The sequence below is a fragment of the Heloderma suspectum genome, chromosome 9, assembly GCF_057233095.1.
Source record: "Heloderma suspectum isolate Gila_16-S chromosome 9, 16-S_ref, whole genome shotgun sequence".
NCBI lineage: Eukaryota > Metazoa > Chordata > Lepidosauria > Squamata > Helodermatidae > Heloderma > Heloderma suspectum.
Genome location: NC_139466.1, coordinates 37,860,220 through 37,877,256, shown reverse-complemented (window position 1 = coordinate 37,877,256; position 17,037 = coordinate 37,860,220). Strand labels below are relative to the sequence as shown.

The following is a 17,037-nucleotide window of genomic DNA, read 5'->3' as shown; positions in this document are numbered from 1 at the left end:
CCTGCAGGCATGGTGACGCCTTGGCTAAAGCTACCCCGGGAGTTCATAGCTGAGGGATTTCCCAAGTCACACATTCTTAGCTGCTCCCCCACTCTTCCGCTCCCCCACCCCATGATTATGGTAAACATCAAAAGGCCAGCATGCAGCTTTTGTACAACAAACAAAACACTTTGTGCTGATGGAAGAAAAACCATCCATGATTTGCAAGGATGATTTCTTCTCAATTTTTTTTTTTAAAGAAAACCCTTCTAAATAAAATGAATATGTTTCTGAGGGTGAACACTTGGCGGTACACCTACAGAGTAGCAACGTCTGTGCAAACACCCACACTTCCTGGCAGATGTGTAGCCTGGATAATCCCATTCTAGCTGGAGCGCCAAAAGAGGTATGAGCCATCTGAGCTGACCGTACTCTTGACGTTCAGTTTTGTGCACATTCTCACTGGCCTCTGCTCCATACCTGCGACCCCCTAATGGTGACAATGGTACTCTTGGGCATGTCATTTCAATTTGCGGGACCAGAAGCAAACTAGGGGAGGGCCGTAGCTCAATGGACAAGCCCCTGCTTTGCACACAGAAGGTCCCAGGTTCGATCCCTGGCTTCTCCAGGTAGGGCGAGGAAAGAATCCTGCCTGAAACCCTGGATTGCTGCTGCCAGTCAGTGTTGACAGTACTGGGCTAGATGGGCCAATGGCCTGACTGGAGATAAGGCAGCTCCCTAGGTTCCTTCTAGGTAGCATGTCAACACTCAGAGCAGGCATCAGCTGTGTTAACTCCTGAAGAGCGACCGGTTGCCTTCACTTTCAGAGGTGGTGCAGAGAGGCAATTAGCAGCTTGTTGGCTGAAGGAGGCCCCGTACATTCGAAGGGATATGATTAAGAGCGTTCTGATCTTCACTGGCCACCCCTTCACAAAATGGCATCTGAAGCAGTAACAGCTTTTCTTAGGGCTCCGGCCATGATTTGTTTTTAAGGGTTTTTAATCTTATCTTTAACGCCCCAGCCTTGGACCTTTGGAACTCTGACACAGCTGGAGTGTGGGGTTTGTCTGGTGTCTGACCGGCTGGCTGCTCCCTCTTTTATTTCGGAAACATAACACTGGCCACCCGGGCCACAGATTCAGTTGTGGTGACTGGAGCAGGCCTGCATCAGCACCCAGCATGGAGGGGCCAATCCTAATCCCAGGAGGGGCCCCGTGGCTGAAGCCAGCCTCCTCTTTATCAGCCACTTCAGGACGTCCCAGTCCTAGTCCAGCACTCTGACCACCACACCACGCTGGCTCTCACCATATATCCCACCATAGTCCAAAAGAATGACCACGTGAGCTGTGTTCCTGCTGCTCAGCCTGCTATCCAGGTGTTCCTAATTGCCGATAGGCAACTCCAAGGTCCCTGCTGCTCTCCCTTCTTATGGTTCTTTGGCTTTAAACCAGACTTGGACTGGACAGCTCCTTGAATAGAGGAAGGCTGAATCTACACATAGATGTGCAAAATGCCATTTCTCTGCCAGTGAGTAGTCCTCACATGGCTGAGATTTGGGGCCTAGGAGGAGGGACTTTCAGCTGATAGTGCATGATGTCCAGGCCTTTTTGACATTCACTAGCATTTGGAAAGCAGATTCGGTGATTTGGCACACAACGGCCCGAATTACTATGTAGGACAAGAGGAAGATGCAACATTGATCTTTTATTTTTACGGGCCAATTAGAGTTTGCATTTGAAGCTGCCCAAAAAATATAGATCTGGGCAATCAAATGACTTGGTCGAGTCCTTTTTCTTAGGGCGTCAGCATAAATACTGGCCAAGAGTCGTGTGCTTTGGGGACGTTTGTCAAAAGGCAAAGGTGTATTTGGCGCCCCATGGTTTCTTTAAGCATCTGTTTTCCCAGCACACATTCCACTCTGTGCTTACAACTCCAGTGGAAAGCCTAGTGAAGAGTTAAATGGGAGCATTTTAAGGGCCTTCCACAAATCAAGTTAACTGGGTCTATGCATGACGTTTGTAGACATAGAGAACAGTTTGAAATGTCAGAAGTAATCAGAAGTTATGCAGAAATGCAGTTTTAGAGGAGTTCTGTTCCTCTGTACTTCAGAAAAAAAATCTTTCTCCTTTTTCTTAAGTTTCCAAAATCCTTGATTCATACAGACCCATTTAATTTATGGTGTTGGTCAAAAGCAAGATTCATATATATCCACCAATGGAAAAAATTCAACATCTGAGTAATTTCAAAACCTGTCTTTGTGCCCAAACCTTTATTTTCTGTAGCCATATGGCAAAATACGTCCTTAGCATAATACCAGCAAAGAAGCAATATTAGGCAGCAGCCCTGTTGTTTTCTCTTTAAGTGCAGTGACACCAGAAGGTTCAACTTGACCTTGGCTTACAAGATGGCTCACCTATGAATGATAGCCTGTTTCTAAGTAAACAACATTTGATGCCATATGGAGAGGCATAGATTATTCCAGCCTTCCCCAACCTGGTGCCCTCCAGATGTTTTGGACTACAACCCTCAGCATTCCTGACCATTGGCCATGCTGATGAGGACTGATGTGGGTTGACGTCCAACACATATGAAAGGCTGGACTAGGCTGCGAGAGTGTGATCTTTTAGGGATCCCGGGGCTTGTTTATGGTTACCACGACAGAAAAAACAAGTGGGCTGGATGGAGTTTTGGTTTGTGTTTGTTTTTTTAGGTCAGTTACCAGAAAAACAATGGGCAAGACTGTTCCCACCCCTTTTTAAAATTTTGATCTGGACACCTTTGATGAATACAGACATTCAGTAGTTCCGATTCCAGTGGGGCTGTAAATCCATTTCAGATTTCAGTCACAGAATCATAGAATAGTAGGGTTGGAAGGGGCCTACAAGGCCATCAAGTCCAACCCCCTGCTCAATGCCAAGTCAGAACCAGCCAGAACTCTAAAGGAGCTATCCAAGATGCTGAGCCCTAGCCCCAAATAGGCTGGTGGCTGCAACATCTGTGGGGTGGTGAATCCACTTTGAGTTTCTGTCAGAAACAATCAGAACTCTGATTCTGGCTGGTTCTGACTGGAACCCAGAATGGATTCACAGCCCCACCAAAATCAGAGCCTCCAGTTTCCACTGGAGATATTTGTTGCTAGCCTCCAGTTTCAGACCACTGAGCACATCTCCTTCCAGGTCTTCCCCATGACTCAAAGTACCAGGCCTTGCCTAGATACTACCAGTGAGGTTCCCCGCCCCCAAATTGGCAAACCTGGCTGACTGGACACTCCTGGTCTGAGGCTTGGATGTAGCCTGGTGAAAATTTGCAGGACTTGAATTATAAGTGAAGGGGCTTTAAAAGAATCCACAAGTTCCTTTAAGTGCTCTGATTCTCCCCCAATTTTAGACAAATTGTGCCCATATCTGCAGTCTTCTAAAACAACAGCTAAGGGGGCCATCACAAAAGGTAAAGGGGCTCAGTACGGAATCATCTATGGAGGACACCAATTTGCATAAAAATTGCATTTGCTAATTTATATGCCTAGGTGCAAATTTAGAAATTATTATTACAATTTAAATAAAATGCAATACATCTCACCAAGATAAGGAAAGGCTGTGACCAGGTGATCTGTGTGCCTTGCTCAGTCTGCTGTCCAGGTGCTAACACTTGAGGCACAACTTCGAAGCCCAACTTCAATATTTCACAGAAGGCATTTTTTTCAGGGGAATTTTTTGAGAATCTTGTTTTTTGGTCTCTCCACCACCACCATCAAATAGGGTGATTTTGCCACATATCCTCCACTTTGCTAATGAAGATCCCCCCCCCCCGCCCCCATAATTTGTTTGAGAATTCCCCCCTGGAGAACATTCAGCAAAATGTTCTCCCAGCCATTGTTCTGCCCGTGAATACAGTGGAGAATTTCCCAAGGCCATTTTTTTCTTATACTTGCCAAAGCCATGTATTCTTGGACGTGCACGCTAAGTGGAAGCTGTAGTGATTACAGGTGTTTATCATACGACTGTCTAGAGACAGTCATTTGCAGGGATGCCATTTTAGTGGTGGATTGGCGTAAACAACATTCAGCGTTGCTCAAACTTGCTGTGCATGTATTCAAAAGTGGGGGGAGGGGGTTTGAAAGGGCAGGGACAGCCCTGCATGAATGGCAACCCTTCAGCTTAAAGTATAGTGTGTGTGTGTGCGTGCGTGTGTGTGTGTGCGTGCACACGCATGTGTGTCTAAAATGATCTGAGTAGTGAAATAATGTAGTTTGAAGTATTGACCGCAACCATTCACGTCTATTCCTTTCCCCCCTCCCCTATTATTTCTTGCAGTACAATGGTTCCCGTCCAAGGGAGGAATGGGAAATGTGGCACCCCACTCTCATTGCAGAAGCCCTCTTTGCAATATCAAACATTTTAAGCTCCTTGCGTCTCATCTCCCTGTTTACAGCAAACTCCCACCTGGGACCCCTGCAGATCTCTCTGGGACGCATGCTGCTTGACATCCTCAAGTTCCTCTTTATTTACTGCCTGGTGCTGCTGGCTTTCGCCAATGGACTGAACCAGCTTTATTTCTATTATGAGACCAGTGCCTCCGAAGAGCCCAACAATTGCAAGGGGATCCGATGTGAGAAGCAGAACAACGCCTTCTCCACGTAAGGCTCCTTGTCTCTGTTTCTTCTCCGTTGTTTTTTTACCTCTGAATGCCAGCGTGCCTTTCCTCAGTGGTCTTGGCTTGTCGGATTCTGCTGTTGGTGTAACAAAAATTCCTTTATTTATGCATAGGTGAACACCCTGTTTGTCAGGGTTATGTAAGCCCGGCTCAAGTTACCTCAGACAGCCATCCTGCAGAGGGACAAAGCTAAACTCGAGCCTTTCAGGAGAAAGGGTCTCAGATACGCAGCCATAAGGGTGACAGGGCTTAGCATCCCTGGTTAACACTTCTAATTCCTGTCGTTAGCATTTGCATATCACAAAGAACCCCCATACACACACAATGCTACAGAGACTCTCAGAGGGCTTGTGCAGAGACTCAGTGTTGTCCTAAGTGTTTCAAGCACAGGTCTTCCTCGGGACCCATTTCCGTAAAAGGGTATCTGTGGACACTGTCAGTTCCATCACTATAACATCCCTATTCGCAAGTCCTGAGTATAATAATAATAATAATTGAAAATTGCTCCAAGGAAGTTGCCCTTAAAATCGGAGCCACTGTGTTTGACATCAGAAGCTGTGTATTTACAACAGCTCCCTGGCATGCCATTCTTTGTTAGAGCTATGTTTTGGAATGTTCCGAGAGGAACACAAGAACTTGAGCCCCGCTGGGTCAGGTCGAGGATCCAGCTAATCCAACACACTCTTTCCAAAAGTGGCAAGGAAAGAGGAGGGGGGAGGGATCACCTCCCTTCCTCTCCAACTCTCCCTTGATGCAAAACACACACCCCACCCAACCACCCCCACTGTATATGCTATGAATAGGGCAGACACAGGAACAAACTAAGATGGCTGCCACTATCATGTCCTGTTTGGCCCTGAGCAAGGGTGGAATTTGGGGGAAGGGGAAAAGCTCCCTGGTTCTTTTAAAGCAGGAGCAGGCAACCTTGCTTTCTTTTTCCCTCATGGCCCTTGCCATTGATGGGCAGGGCCAAAACCAGCCGTGTGCCAGGCCAGGGCCAAAGGTGGGTCACCTCTTTTCTCTTCCTGCCGCTCCCGTTTCTCTCTTTCTCCCCAGTGGAGGCTGATGGCTGTGATGTCAGGGGGGGCGGTGAATCCGCTCTGGTTTTCAGTCAGAACTAGGAATGTACAGACTGTATGAAATCCTCTCCGTCTGTGTTTTGTGGATTGTCAGGAGCCTTTTGTTCCATTGTCCACAGATGGATGTGATATTTTTTTTTTGTCATGCAGAAAAATTTGCAAATAATTATGTAAGTATTTACGTAAGTATTTACATAATTTACCTCAGTATGTAACATTTAGTGTATTGTCCCCATTTCATTCAACGGTTCCTCAGCAGAAACTTGCATATTTTCCTACGAATATATATGTGTAAATTTCAGGAAAGTAAAAAAAAATATCCGAAAGTCCACGGACTCCATGCGGCCTGAGGGGGTCACTCCACAGCAGATTCTGCAGGTCGGATTCTTAGAAATCCGAGCTCATTTTAGTCCATCTCAGATTTCTCCAGCATCCCTAGTCAGAACCAGCCAGTACTCTAAAGGAGCCATCCAAGTTACTCCACATGAGGCATTTACCTTGCTTTGCACCTTGGAGAGCTCCTTTAGAGTTCTGGCTGGTTCTGACTGAAACCCGGAGCGAATTTACTGCCCCACTGACATCGGAGCTACCAGCCTCCACTGTTTCTCCCTCTTCCTTTCTGCCCAGCAGACTGCCATGGAGGGGACAGATTGCTCTTGCCACAGATTTAAACTGATCATATGCAGGGGGTCACATGAAATTGGGTGGAGGGCCATATAGTACCCTAGGGCTGCAAGTTGCCCACCTCTGTTTTAAAGGGTGGGCCCAGACTACCTATTTATTTATTGAGTATGTTTTTCAACCTCCCAATAACCAAGGTTGTCTGGGCAGTATACAAATCCAAAACATAAAATACAAGATAAAGAAAACAATGACAGCAAAACAGGTCAAAATAAAAGCGAGACAGAACCAGCGGTAACTCAAAATAAAACCCAAAATTAAACCACCAGCAGGGATAAAACAGTGCATTATTATCTTGGGGCTCTTGGTATTTAACCTTTTACTTGTGTTGGGTTCTCAGTATTTGATCTTTTTGCCTGTGTGAGGTTAATGGAAAACAACAGAAATATTTAGAAAGGTAATGTTCAGTTTATTATTTATTTTTTTAATCAAAAGGTTGTGTGTATAGATATATGTGCCATTCAACAGAGCGCAATAGGCTTCAGAATGCCTCAGATTTATTTTCACATGTTTGTTTCACTCACCCCTTGGCCTCATAAGAACATAAGAAGAGCCCTGCTGGATCAGACCAAGGGTCCATCTAGTCCAGCATTCTGTTCATACAGTGGCCAACCAGCTGTCGACCAGGAACTCACAAGCAGGACACGTGTGCAAAAGCACCCTGGTATACATAAGCTTACTGCCTCTGGTACCGGAGGTAGAACAAACCATCAGGACTAGTAGACAGTGATAGCCTTCTCCTCCAGGTATTTTTCCAACCCCCTTTTAAAGCTATCCAAATTGGTGGCCATCACTACATCTTGAGGTAGTGAATTCCATAGTTTAACTATGCGCTGTGTGAAGAAGTTCTTTTTTTATCTGTCCTGAATCTCCCACCACTCAGCTTCATGGGATGACCCCTTTGGGTTCTAGTACTTTGAGACAGGGAGACAAATGTCTCCCTATCCACATTCTCCACACCTGTGTCATTTTGTAGACCTCTATCATGTCTCCCCTCACCCTCCTTTTTCCAAGCTCAACAAGCCCAGGTGTTGTAACCTCCCCTCAAGGGAGAGATGCTCCAGCCCCTGGATCATTTTAGTTGCCCCCTTCTGCTTGGGTGCTTAAGGAGACACCATTTGACAAAATGTGTTCAGTGCCTCATATCATCCTTTGCCTTGAGTTAGAATTCCCCTGCCTAATAATACTTTTAGCTTTGTCCTCTTGGGATGTTCCTTTTCACCACCTCTGCAGAGAGTTTGTATGGTTGAGCTTGGTTTGTCCATGTTAGTTTTTGCATAAAACTGCACCATAACCTGCCACAACCTGGTGCCCTCCAGATGTGTTGGTCTACAACTCTCAGAATCCCCTAGCCAGAGGTAACGATATCCCCCTGGAGTTGTTCCTCCTCTTCATCACTGAAACCTGCCTGTTCACCCGCCACTCACTCAGGCCCAGACAACGGTGGTGGCGAGAAGAAGGAGCAGAAGATGCCACGGCCAACTTGCTCGCTGGCTGTCTGCCAAGCAAGCAAGTGGTAGCTGTGATGAAAGGGAGCATGAAGAGCAAGAGCAGCTGGTGACCATGGTGATGAGAAGGTGGACCCACTGAGGGAGGCGGCCCATGGAGGGTGTCTTGCCCAAGGCCCTCAAAAATCTGGACCTGGCACTGTCTAGTTCTTCATGATTTGCCCAGTAATACATTCAAAATATGGCCTGCCATGTCTCATCTATAATGCTCATCCTGCAAACTCACATATTTTTGTCCCTGGATCATTCTTTTCTCTTTTTTTACAAAGCAAAAACAGATTTTAACTCAATGTATTTGATAGATGGCCGTGGACTCTGTTTTAAAGAGATTATGGGGAAAGACTTTGATACGTTTGTTCGTATTGCATTCAGATATCATTTTAAACAAGGTTATTTTAAAGGGACACTTAACAGCTGACATTTGAAGCCAAAATAAAACCTGATTACAGATTTTTTTTTAACCAGTGATTTAATTCTATCTCTTTTTTTAATAATTTAAAACACACACAAACACACACTCTGATTATTGTTAACCAACCTGAATAACAAACAGTGTGGGGTCAATAGGAGTGGAGGGGTAGCTGCTGTCATGCTTTGCATAAATTCAGGCAGCCTCCCTCTCCCCACTTTGAGCTCTCTGCCTTCCCCCAACACACATGCTGACAAGTATCGCCTTTCAAAGACAAAATGTCCAGCCCTTTGGTTAAGTCCCTTGTCACCCATCCTGTTTGTCAGATGAAATGGGAGCAACAGGCCTGTTCAGGCTAACAGGGACAGCCAAACTCATAACACCAGGCCAGCAGCGTTATCTTCATATTACAGACAAGAGCTGGGATGGAGAGATAGTGGTTTGCCCAAGGATACCAGCTGAGTGGATGGCTGAGCTCAGGTTTTAACCAGGAGCATCCAGCTCACTTTCTATGCACTCAACTGCTGCATTACGCTGTCTGTGGCTCAAAGGTCTGTACCGATCCAGTTCTATTGTCAGCACAGCACTGGAGATATATAGATATAGATATAGTACAGGAAGGCAAGAGGCAGAGATCCTTCTCATTTATTTTGTTGGAAGGAGAGCTGTGATTCTGTAGAAGGCGCAGAGCTAATGCTTACCCCATGCTGTCCCAGGACCATACACAGTGCTGGCTCCAGGTTTCAGGGGGCCCTTGGACAAGAGACCCTCATGGGCCCCTCCCTCAGTGAGTCTAGAATCATAGAATAGTAGGGTTGGAAGGGGCCTACAAGGCCATTGAGTCCAACCCCCTGCTCAATGCAGGAATCCAAGTCTACCTTCTCTAAAGGATTTAGAATTGGCCAGTAAGCCATTCCTCTTCTACATTCTCCCTCCCAGCCTCTTTTCTTTTGCCCAGTCAGCTCATGCTTCCTTCTAGCAAAAGCTTTGGGTCAATAGAAATGCTGCTGCAACCCACACTCCTCTGCTTCTGATAGTGTGGTCCTCCCATTTTGTACACTTGTGATTTGTCCAGTTCTAAATCCAATCCTTCTCACTGCCATTGTCACCAGCTGCTCTCGCTCCTCATCTTCTTTCTCACCATGGCTACCATTTGCTTGCTTGACAGACAGACAGCCGGTGAGCGAGGAGGCCGTGGCACCTCCTCTCCTCCTTCTCACCACCACTGTTGACTGGGCCGGAGTGAGAGGCAGGTGAACAAGCAGGTTGCAACAGTGAAGATGGGGAGCAACTCCAGGGGACTCTTGTCAGTGGGCCTCTGCTGGGGTGAGGGCCCTCAGCAGAAGCCCAACCACGCCTAGCCTTGATGCCAGCCCTGGCGACATCCTCAAGCCGAGATGATGGTAGCAAGAGCAGTTCCTGATGTGGAGGGCTTTCAAGAAAGTGGAGTTGTCTGGAGTCAGTCTTGAGGGCTGTTCCCTCTTCCACTCTCACATTTCCTCCAAGTCCTTGGCCTCTTCTCCTGAAGCTGGGGAGTCTCTGGGGTTGCCACCCCCCTAATGCGTAGAATGGCCATGGCAAACCCGGAATGTATTTAGTGTGGAAATCCAGCCAGTCTTGACTCTGATGAGTGTCACTGAATTCTACACACGCTTGCCAGAGTCATGTCTTACATTTTTAGGTGTAGACCTGGACTGGAGCGAGAGGCAGGTAAACAACCAGGTTGCAATGGTGAAGAGGAGGGGCAAGTCCAGGGGCCTCCTTGTCAGTACCCCCATGCTGGGATGGGGGCCCTGGGCAGGTGCCTGACCATGCCAACACTTAGCAGCAGCCCTGACCACATGACTTGAATCCTGACATTTCATTATGACTATAAGAGAGAGCCATTTTCATATCTCCGAGCAGGGTGTCAACATACAATAGGGAGCTTAAGAAAATCTACGGAGAGCCACTCGACAGCAATGACACTCAGTGGCTTGACAACCGCTTCGGAACACACACACAGGAGAAACGTGGCAATCACGGGGATGGGGGGTTGGAATGGCTGCATACAACGCAATGTGAGGGGGAAGAGAGTGGCAGAGAACAAAGCAGCAGGGGGAGACCATTAGAGCGGCAGCCTCTTTACAGGCGGGGAGAACGCATGGCAATTGCATTTCTGCTGGAGCCTGGCTTCAGAACTTCTCCCGACCTCGTCTTAAAAGCCGAAACAGTCATTATTAACACCCCTGGTGCCAAGTGACATTCTGCTCTTCGAACAGACGCTCAGCGTGAACGGCTTGCTAAGAATGGACGGCCTGCGAAACCAGAAATTATGTCTGTGGGCCGACGTGAAGGAGCAGCACTGCGATGGGTTTGCCGTCGGCCCCCGATGCCACTTTGAGTTTGCTCCGCTGAAGTCACCCCTAATGGAAGAATGATGCCGAACTGCCTCTGCTGGCTCCTCTCGCTTCTTCAGCAGCGGACTAAAAGCAGTCGCTTAATCGGCGCCGCCGCTTCCGGAAGAGACCAAGCGGGGCTTGTTCCCGGGTGCTCTGCTGGCTTAAAATATGGCATTGTCACGCTATTGCTTATTACTTCCCAAGGATGGTCTTCTTAATCTCTTTTCTGAAAAGATCCAGGTCCTCCAGCAGTCCTATCCCTTGGTGACAAGCAGAAGGTCAAACCATTAATAATTCAAGTTTTATGCTTCGGCCTCCCGGTTCTTGGCAAATTGTCTCTTGCTTTGATAGCCCATCTGGAAAATATATTTACAAAGGAGTTGTGGGTCAGAACATGGAAAACATGGGGAGGGACTGCCGAAAACAGGGACATCACATCTATCTCTCCACCCCCACCCCTCGGCCATCCACAGCATAAAGGATGACTTAACCCACCAGTGGAGGCTGGTGGCTTGGATTTCAGTGGGGCTGTGAATGCACTTTGGCTTTCAGTTAGAACTGGCCAGAACTCTGCAGGAGCTGTCCAAGGTGCTGAACTCTACCCCCAAATATGTTCAGCACCTTGGACAGCTTCTTTAGAATGCTGGCTGGTTCTGGCTGAAACCTGGAACAGATTTACAGCCCCACCGAAATTGGACCCACCAGCCTCTACTATAACCCATCATGCTGTTGTGCAGTTCCCAGCACCCTTTAGCAGGGAGCTGGATTCTTTGGCAGGGAGCGGGGAGGAGTTGTGGCTCAGTGGCAGAGCCCCTGCTCTGCATGCAGAAGGTCCTGGGTTCAATCCCTGACATCTCCAGGTAGGGCTAGAAAAAATCCTGCCTGGAGAGCCACTGCTGCCAGTCAGTGTCATCAGTACTGGGCTATATGGACCAAGGGTATGACCCAGCGTAAGGCAGCTTCCTATGTTCCTACACTCTGCACAATGCTGTGGCATGGCTCTTTTCAGAGACGGCTCTAGTTTAATGCAGCTTTCCCCAACCTCTTGGCCATGCTGGCTGTGGATGACTGGAATTGCAGTTATACACATCTGGAAGGTGTCAGGTTGGGGAAGACTGGTTTCAAGGGATGCATAGCAGTGGTCAGGGATGCTAGTCATAGGTGGTGCAGGGGCAGCGAATGTGGACCAGCAAAACTACCCCTGAAAAATGACTCCCCCACCCATTGCAGAATGGCGTTTCCAGAACCGTTTTCACAGGCACAACCTACTCCACCCTTCTCCCCACCCCCCATACATACACACCATTTTTCTGTAGTGCCACAGCTGGTAACTGGAAGGAAGGAGCTGTCTTTCTGCAGCCCCTTTTTGTGTGAAGTGTGAATGATCACTGGCGTGGATTTTGTTCAAGCCGCTAGGAAGAAGAAGATAACTGTGCACTGTTGAAATGAAGTCTGACACTCTCTTTGCTTTGGAATCCTTAGAAGGCAGCTGCAGCTTGATATTTCCCCTACTGGAAGTTTCATCGGTATGGACAGTCAGTTCCTGTGCCATCTAAGCAGATATAGACTAAACTCCACGCCGTGCTGTGAACTCCCAAAATGTGCTCACATTGGCCACGTTTTTGGCAGCTGCTCCCATTATGGGTCCTGTTTCTACAAATGTCAAGCTAAGGGCCAAACTACGCATGGTGCAGGAGGTCTCTCGGTGTTTTTCTTTTCCTATTATTTACAAGCAGAGGCTGGGGAGGGGGAGATCTGAATGTGATGGGAGCAATGCCACTTCCCCCATCCCCACACACGACGCTGTTTTCCTGATCTAAATCACCCCCTCCCTGAAGCTGCGGTTGGCCTGCAGGCAGAAATTACAGCAGTGAGAAAGGGTGAAGGGAGGGAGGGATTGGAAAATGATTCAAGGAAAAGATTAACCTACCCCACCCCACCCCAGCACCATGTAGTGGGACCGTGGCATGCGCTACCACAACATGTAGTGATGGCAACCAATTTGGATGGCTTTAAGAGGGGGGTAGACAAATTTCTGCCAGAGTGGCTGCTGGTCCTGATGGCACCATGCTACCTCCAGAGGCAGTCTGCCTATGTATACCAGCTGCTGGGGAACATGGGTGGGTGAGCGCTGTTGTACTCATGTCCTGCATGTGGGTTCCTGGTTCACAACTGGTTGGCCACGGTGTGAACAGAATGCTGGACTAGAAGGACCCTTGGTCTGATCCATCATATGTTCTTACATTCATGTGATAAAATTTGGAACCCCCATTCTACTGTGTGAACAGAATGCTGGACTAGATGGACCCTTGGTCTGATCCATCATGTGTTCTTATGTTCATGTGATAAAATTAGGAACCCCCATTCTACAGCCCTCATTCTGGAGCTGCAGTTCACCTTTAAAAAAAAAGTCATTGCCTTGTATGATATTGAAGAGACCTAAAGACAAGAATAGGAGAGGACAGGTTGACAATATTCAAATATTTCCACAGGTCTCAGGAAGAAAGAGAGAAAACAATTGCTTATCACATGCACTGGGGATAGTAGGGTTGCCATATGTCCTCTTTTACCTAGAGCAGGCCTCTATTTGAAGGACTGTCCTCTGTTTGAAGGTGTCCTCTGTTTGAAGGGCTGTCCTGTGCAACTCCAGTTTTGGAGTTTTAAACTTTTAAAGAAAAGAACCGTAAGAACTGCTGTTGCCCATCAGCAGTTAGCCGCACCAGGACAGCAGCTTGAGCAGGCAGGCACACAGGTCACCTGGTAACAGTCTTCTGCACTATATGGTGAGATGTGCTGGATTCCTAAATAACGTGTAGTGTTGGGTCTAGATTGACACTGGATCAACTGTGCTGTCAGAAGCAAACTTCCCTGCCCCCTGTTTCCCACGGCAGCCCCTTCAGTCCTCTGAAAATGGTACACAGGGGGTCAGGAGACCCTGCTGAACGGGCTGCACTGTGGTGTGGGGGAGGGGGATCCCCCAAAATCAGGCAGCGGAACTTCCTGCAAACAGAGACCTCCCTCTTGTGGAAGGCAGACGCTGGATCCAACCCATAATAATTATTTCTCAACTTGCATCTATACCTATGAATTAACCTATACAAATTTTATGCAAATCTGTATCTTCTTTTGTCCTCTTTTTTGGCAATGCATGCCATTTCCTCTCTGGGGGCAATTCATAAGTGGCCACCCTAAGAGGTAGGCTATTTTTAGATTAGGCGTCAAGGGTGCAATCCAGGAAAGTTGTTTCACTACGTGAACTATATCAGGCATGACCCACCCTAGATCTCAGCTGGAATAACGTGCACCCAGGTGACAGGGAGGACTGGAAGTAGAGAGGGAGGTATCTTAGGATCTAGCATTCCCATGAATGGCCCAGCTGTTGTGGTGTGCAGAAACCGCCAGTTCAGAAAGGCTTAAGTGTTACGGGGAGAGCAATCTTATGGCCCCTAGACAGTGTGTGTGTGTGTGGGGGGGGTGTCATACAATGGTACAGTTTCCTGGCTTTGAGGTCAGAGCCAGGAATCCGCGCTCCCTGCCCTTTCCCCCTCATAGCCGGTGCAGAGAGAACCACTTCGGCTACCTCTCCATGCTTGGGAAATGAAGCGCCGAGACAGGGAAAAGGGGGCGTTCCCTGGGGTGGGGTGGGGAAGAGACCAGGGCAGCTGTGGTACACTGTTTCCTATGGCTGCTCTAGCCTCCTCCCCTTCCAAGGTGTTGCTGCCAGATGGGCGAAATCACTCATCAAGCAGAAATGCAGGGTGGCTGGAGCGCAGAGGTGACGATCGCCTCTGCTGTCCTCCTACCCTGCACTGGATACTTGGCAGCCTGACCTGTGACCCACCTGCTAGGTCTGCTGTCCTGGTGCTGCTAACTGTTGATGGGCAACAATAGTTCTTATGGGCTTTGATCTTTAAGCCAGAGCTGGACCGGATGGCCTTTCAAACAGAGGATGCCTTCAAACAGAGAAGGGTCCTCTGGCAGCCCTTCCACTAGAGGACAGTCCTCTGCAAAACAGTACACCTGCTCCCCTGGATTTGAAACTAATTTGTTTGGAGGCAGATGAGGCTCGCCTTGCAATCCAGTTTTATAATGAATTCGGTATCGTCTGATTTGGGTTGGACATGAGACATCAGCAGTATGGTGAGGACTGTGCTGGTCACAAGCTTTCTCGTACAAAAAGGAACTGGAGCTCGGTCATGGCCTACACAGCTTCATGGTCTCCCATATCCCAGTTAGGACTACCTGAGATTCATTGGTTATCCAGACTCATAGCCAGGCCTAAGAACCCTAGCAAAGTTCCACCAGACCTCAATAACTTTCACCCCACCATTAAGCTGAGCATAGAACAGTCCACACAACAGGTTCACTTTCTGGATACAGCGGTGTAACTACATAATGGATGCATAAACCCCATCCTATACCAGAAACCTACAGACCGCTACACTAGCCTTAGTAGCCTTGATGGCTATGTGCTACCTCCAGTACTACAGGCAGTGAGCCTATGTACACCAGGTGCTGGGGAACATGGGCAGGGGGGTGCTGTTGTGTTTGTGTCCTGCTTGTGGGTTCCTGGTTGACAACTGGTTGGCCACTGCATGAACAGAATGCTGGACTAGATGGACTCTTGGTCTGATTCACCAGGGCTCTTCTTATGTTCTTATGTTCTTCTTACACATACCTACGTGCTTCCAGCTTCCATCCAGAACACACCACAAAATCCGTGGTCTACAATTAGGGATGTACGAATCCCCCGATGTCCAGTCTGGAGGGGCGGTCTGCCGTGGGGCAATTTGGGCTGCTTGGGGACCCACGGATTCCTCTGGAGCCCTGCCGCATCTGCCAGAGTTGGCAGAGTGGCTCTCCAGTTTTCTAAAAAAAAAAAAAAACACTAATGGTGGCTGCCATTAGCCGATCACAGAAAAATTACAGCCATGAATGGCGTATTTTAGGCCATTTGTGGCCATAAACCACTTACTTTTTTCCTAAATTGCATCTGTTTACAGCTGTATTTAGGTAAAAGTAAGTGCTTTATGGCCGCAAATGGTGTACAATACACCATTTACGGCTATAATTTTCCCACAATAAGCTAATGGCAGCTGCCATTAGCATATCGCTTTTTTTAGAAAGCTGGAGAACTACCCCACAGGAACTCCTCCAGATGCAGAGGTGAGTGCAACCAGTCCACCACAGACTCCAGAGGTCCGATTCTTTGGAATCTGGCTTCATTTGAGTCCGCAGCAGATTTCTCCTGCATCCCTATCTACAACAGGGCCAGGAATAGTCCATCACAGGACTGAGCCTAAAGAGAAAATGACAGAACACCACTTGTTGTCACCTACAGTTCCCAGCTAAGACCACTCAAATGTGTCCACAATGATCTACCTACCACCCATCCTGGACAATGACACTTATGTCCATTGGTCTTCAGTAGTAGTCTATCATTGCTTACAGGCAGCTGCCCAGCCTGAAAAGGATGCCACCACCAACAGGCCTTGCAACAGAGATTCAGACACAGGGTAGTATCCAACTGTGCCATTCCATTAGTGCAAATAATGTTGTACTAACGGAAACTAAGTTCTGAACTATGCGTAACAGTAACTAAAGTTACATTTGTGCAAGAGTGGTTGCACAAGCAGTTTTGCATTATGCTTGTGCAATGCATTGTGCAACTCATTGCGCAACCCACTGCACATTATACTTCAGTTACGCAACTACTTGCGCCATTATGCAACCGATTGTGCAACTGCTTTGCACCCATTGTGCAGCCGGTTGTGCAACTGCTTGAACAACCACTTGCACAAGAGTAATGGGCATCTGCTTGCACAACAGGAAGATTCAACTGAGCTACGCTAGTGCTATCTGAGTTTGCGGAATGTCACTGTTGGATACTGCCCACAGGAACCAGATCCCAGCTCTGTGGCAGTCCCAGATCCCAGCTCTGTCCCCATATCTAATCCAGCAACACTATTACAGGATCTAGTAATGTCATCCATATTATCAGGGTTCATACATGTACTCATCTTCCAATGTAATATACACCATCATTTGCCAGCAATGCCCTTCTACATCCTACTTAGAGCAACCAGGCCAGTATGCAAAAGAATAAACGGACACAAATCTGGCATCAGGAATGGCAATGTTCAGAAACCAGGAGGGCAACATTTCAATGTCCAAGGACATTCTGTGAATGACCTTACAGAGACAATGGACAATGGAATTGAACAATGGAATTTCAAAGACAGATACCAATGTGAAACTGCTGAAGTACAATTCATCAAAAGATTCAGCTCTGTTCCCAGTGATTTGAATAGGGACATGAGCTTTTAATCCGACTATGTATGTTAAAT

The 17,037-nt window shown here is 47.6% G+C and overlaps 1 protein-coding gene across 1 annotated transcript in view; it reads left to right on the top strand.

The window, feature by feature from the left end:
* TRPC5 (transient receptor potential cation channel subfamily C member 5) overlaps positions 1-17,037 on the top strand; it is a 220,095-nt gene that overhangs the window by 161,185 nt on the left and 41,873 nt on the right. Inside the window, exon 5 of the mRNA XM_084813356.1 lies at positions 4,293-4,615. Within this exon, the coding sequence (XP_084669482.1) occupies positions 4,293-4,615 (323 nt within the window). The remainder of the gene's footprint in view (positions 1-4,292; positions 4,616-17,037) is intronic.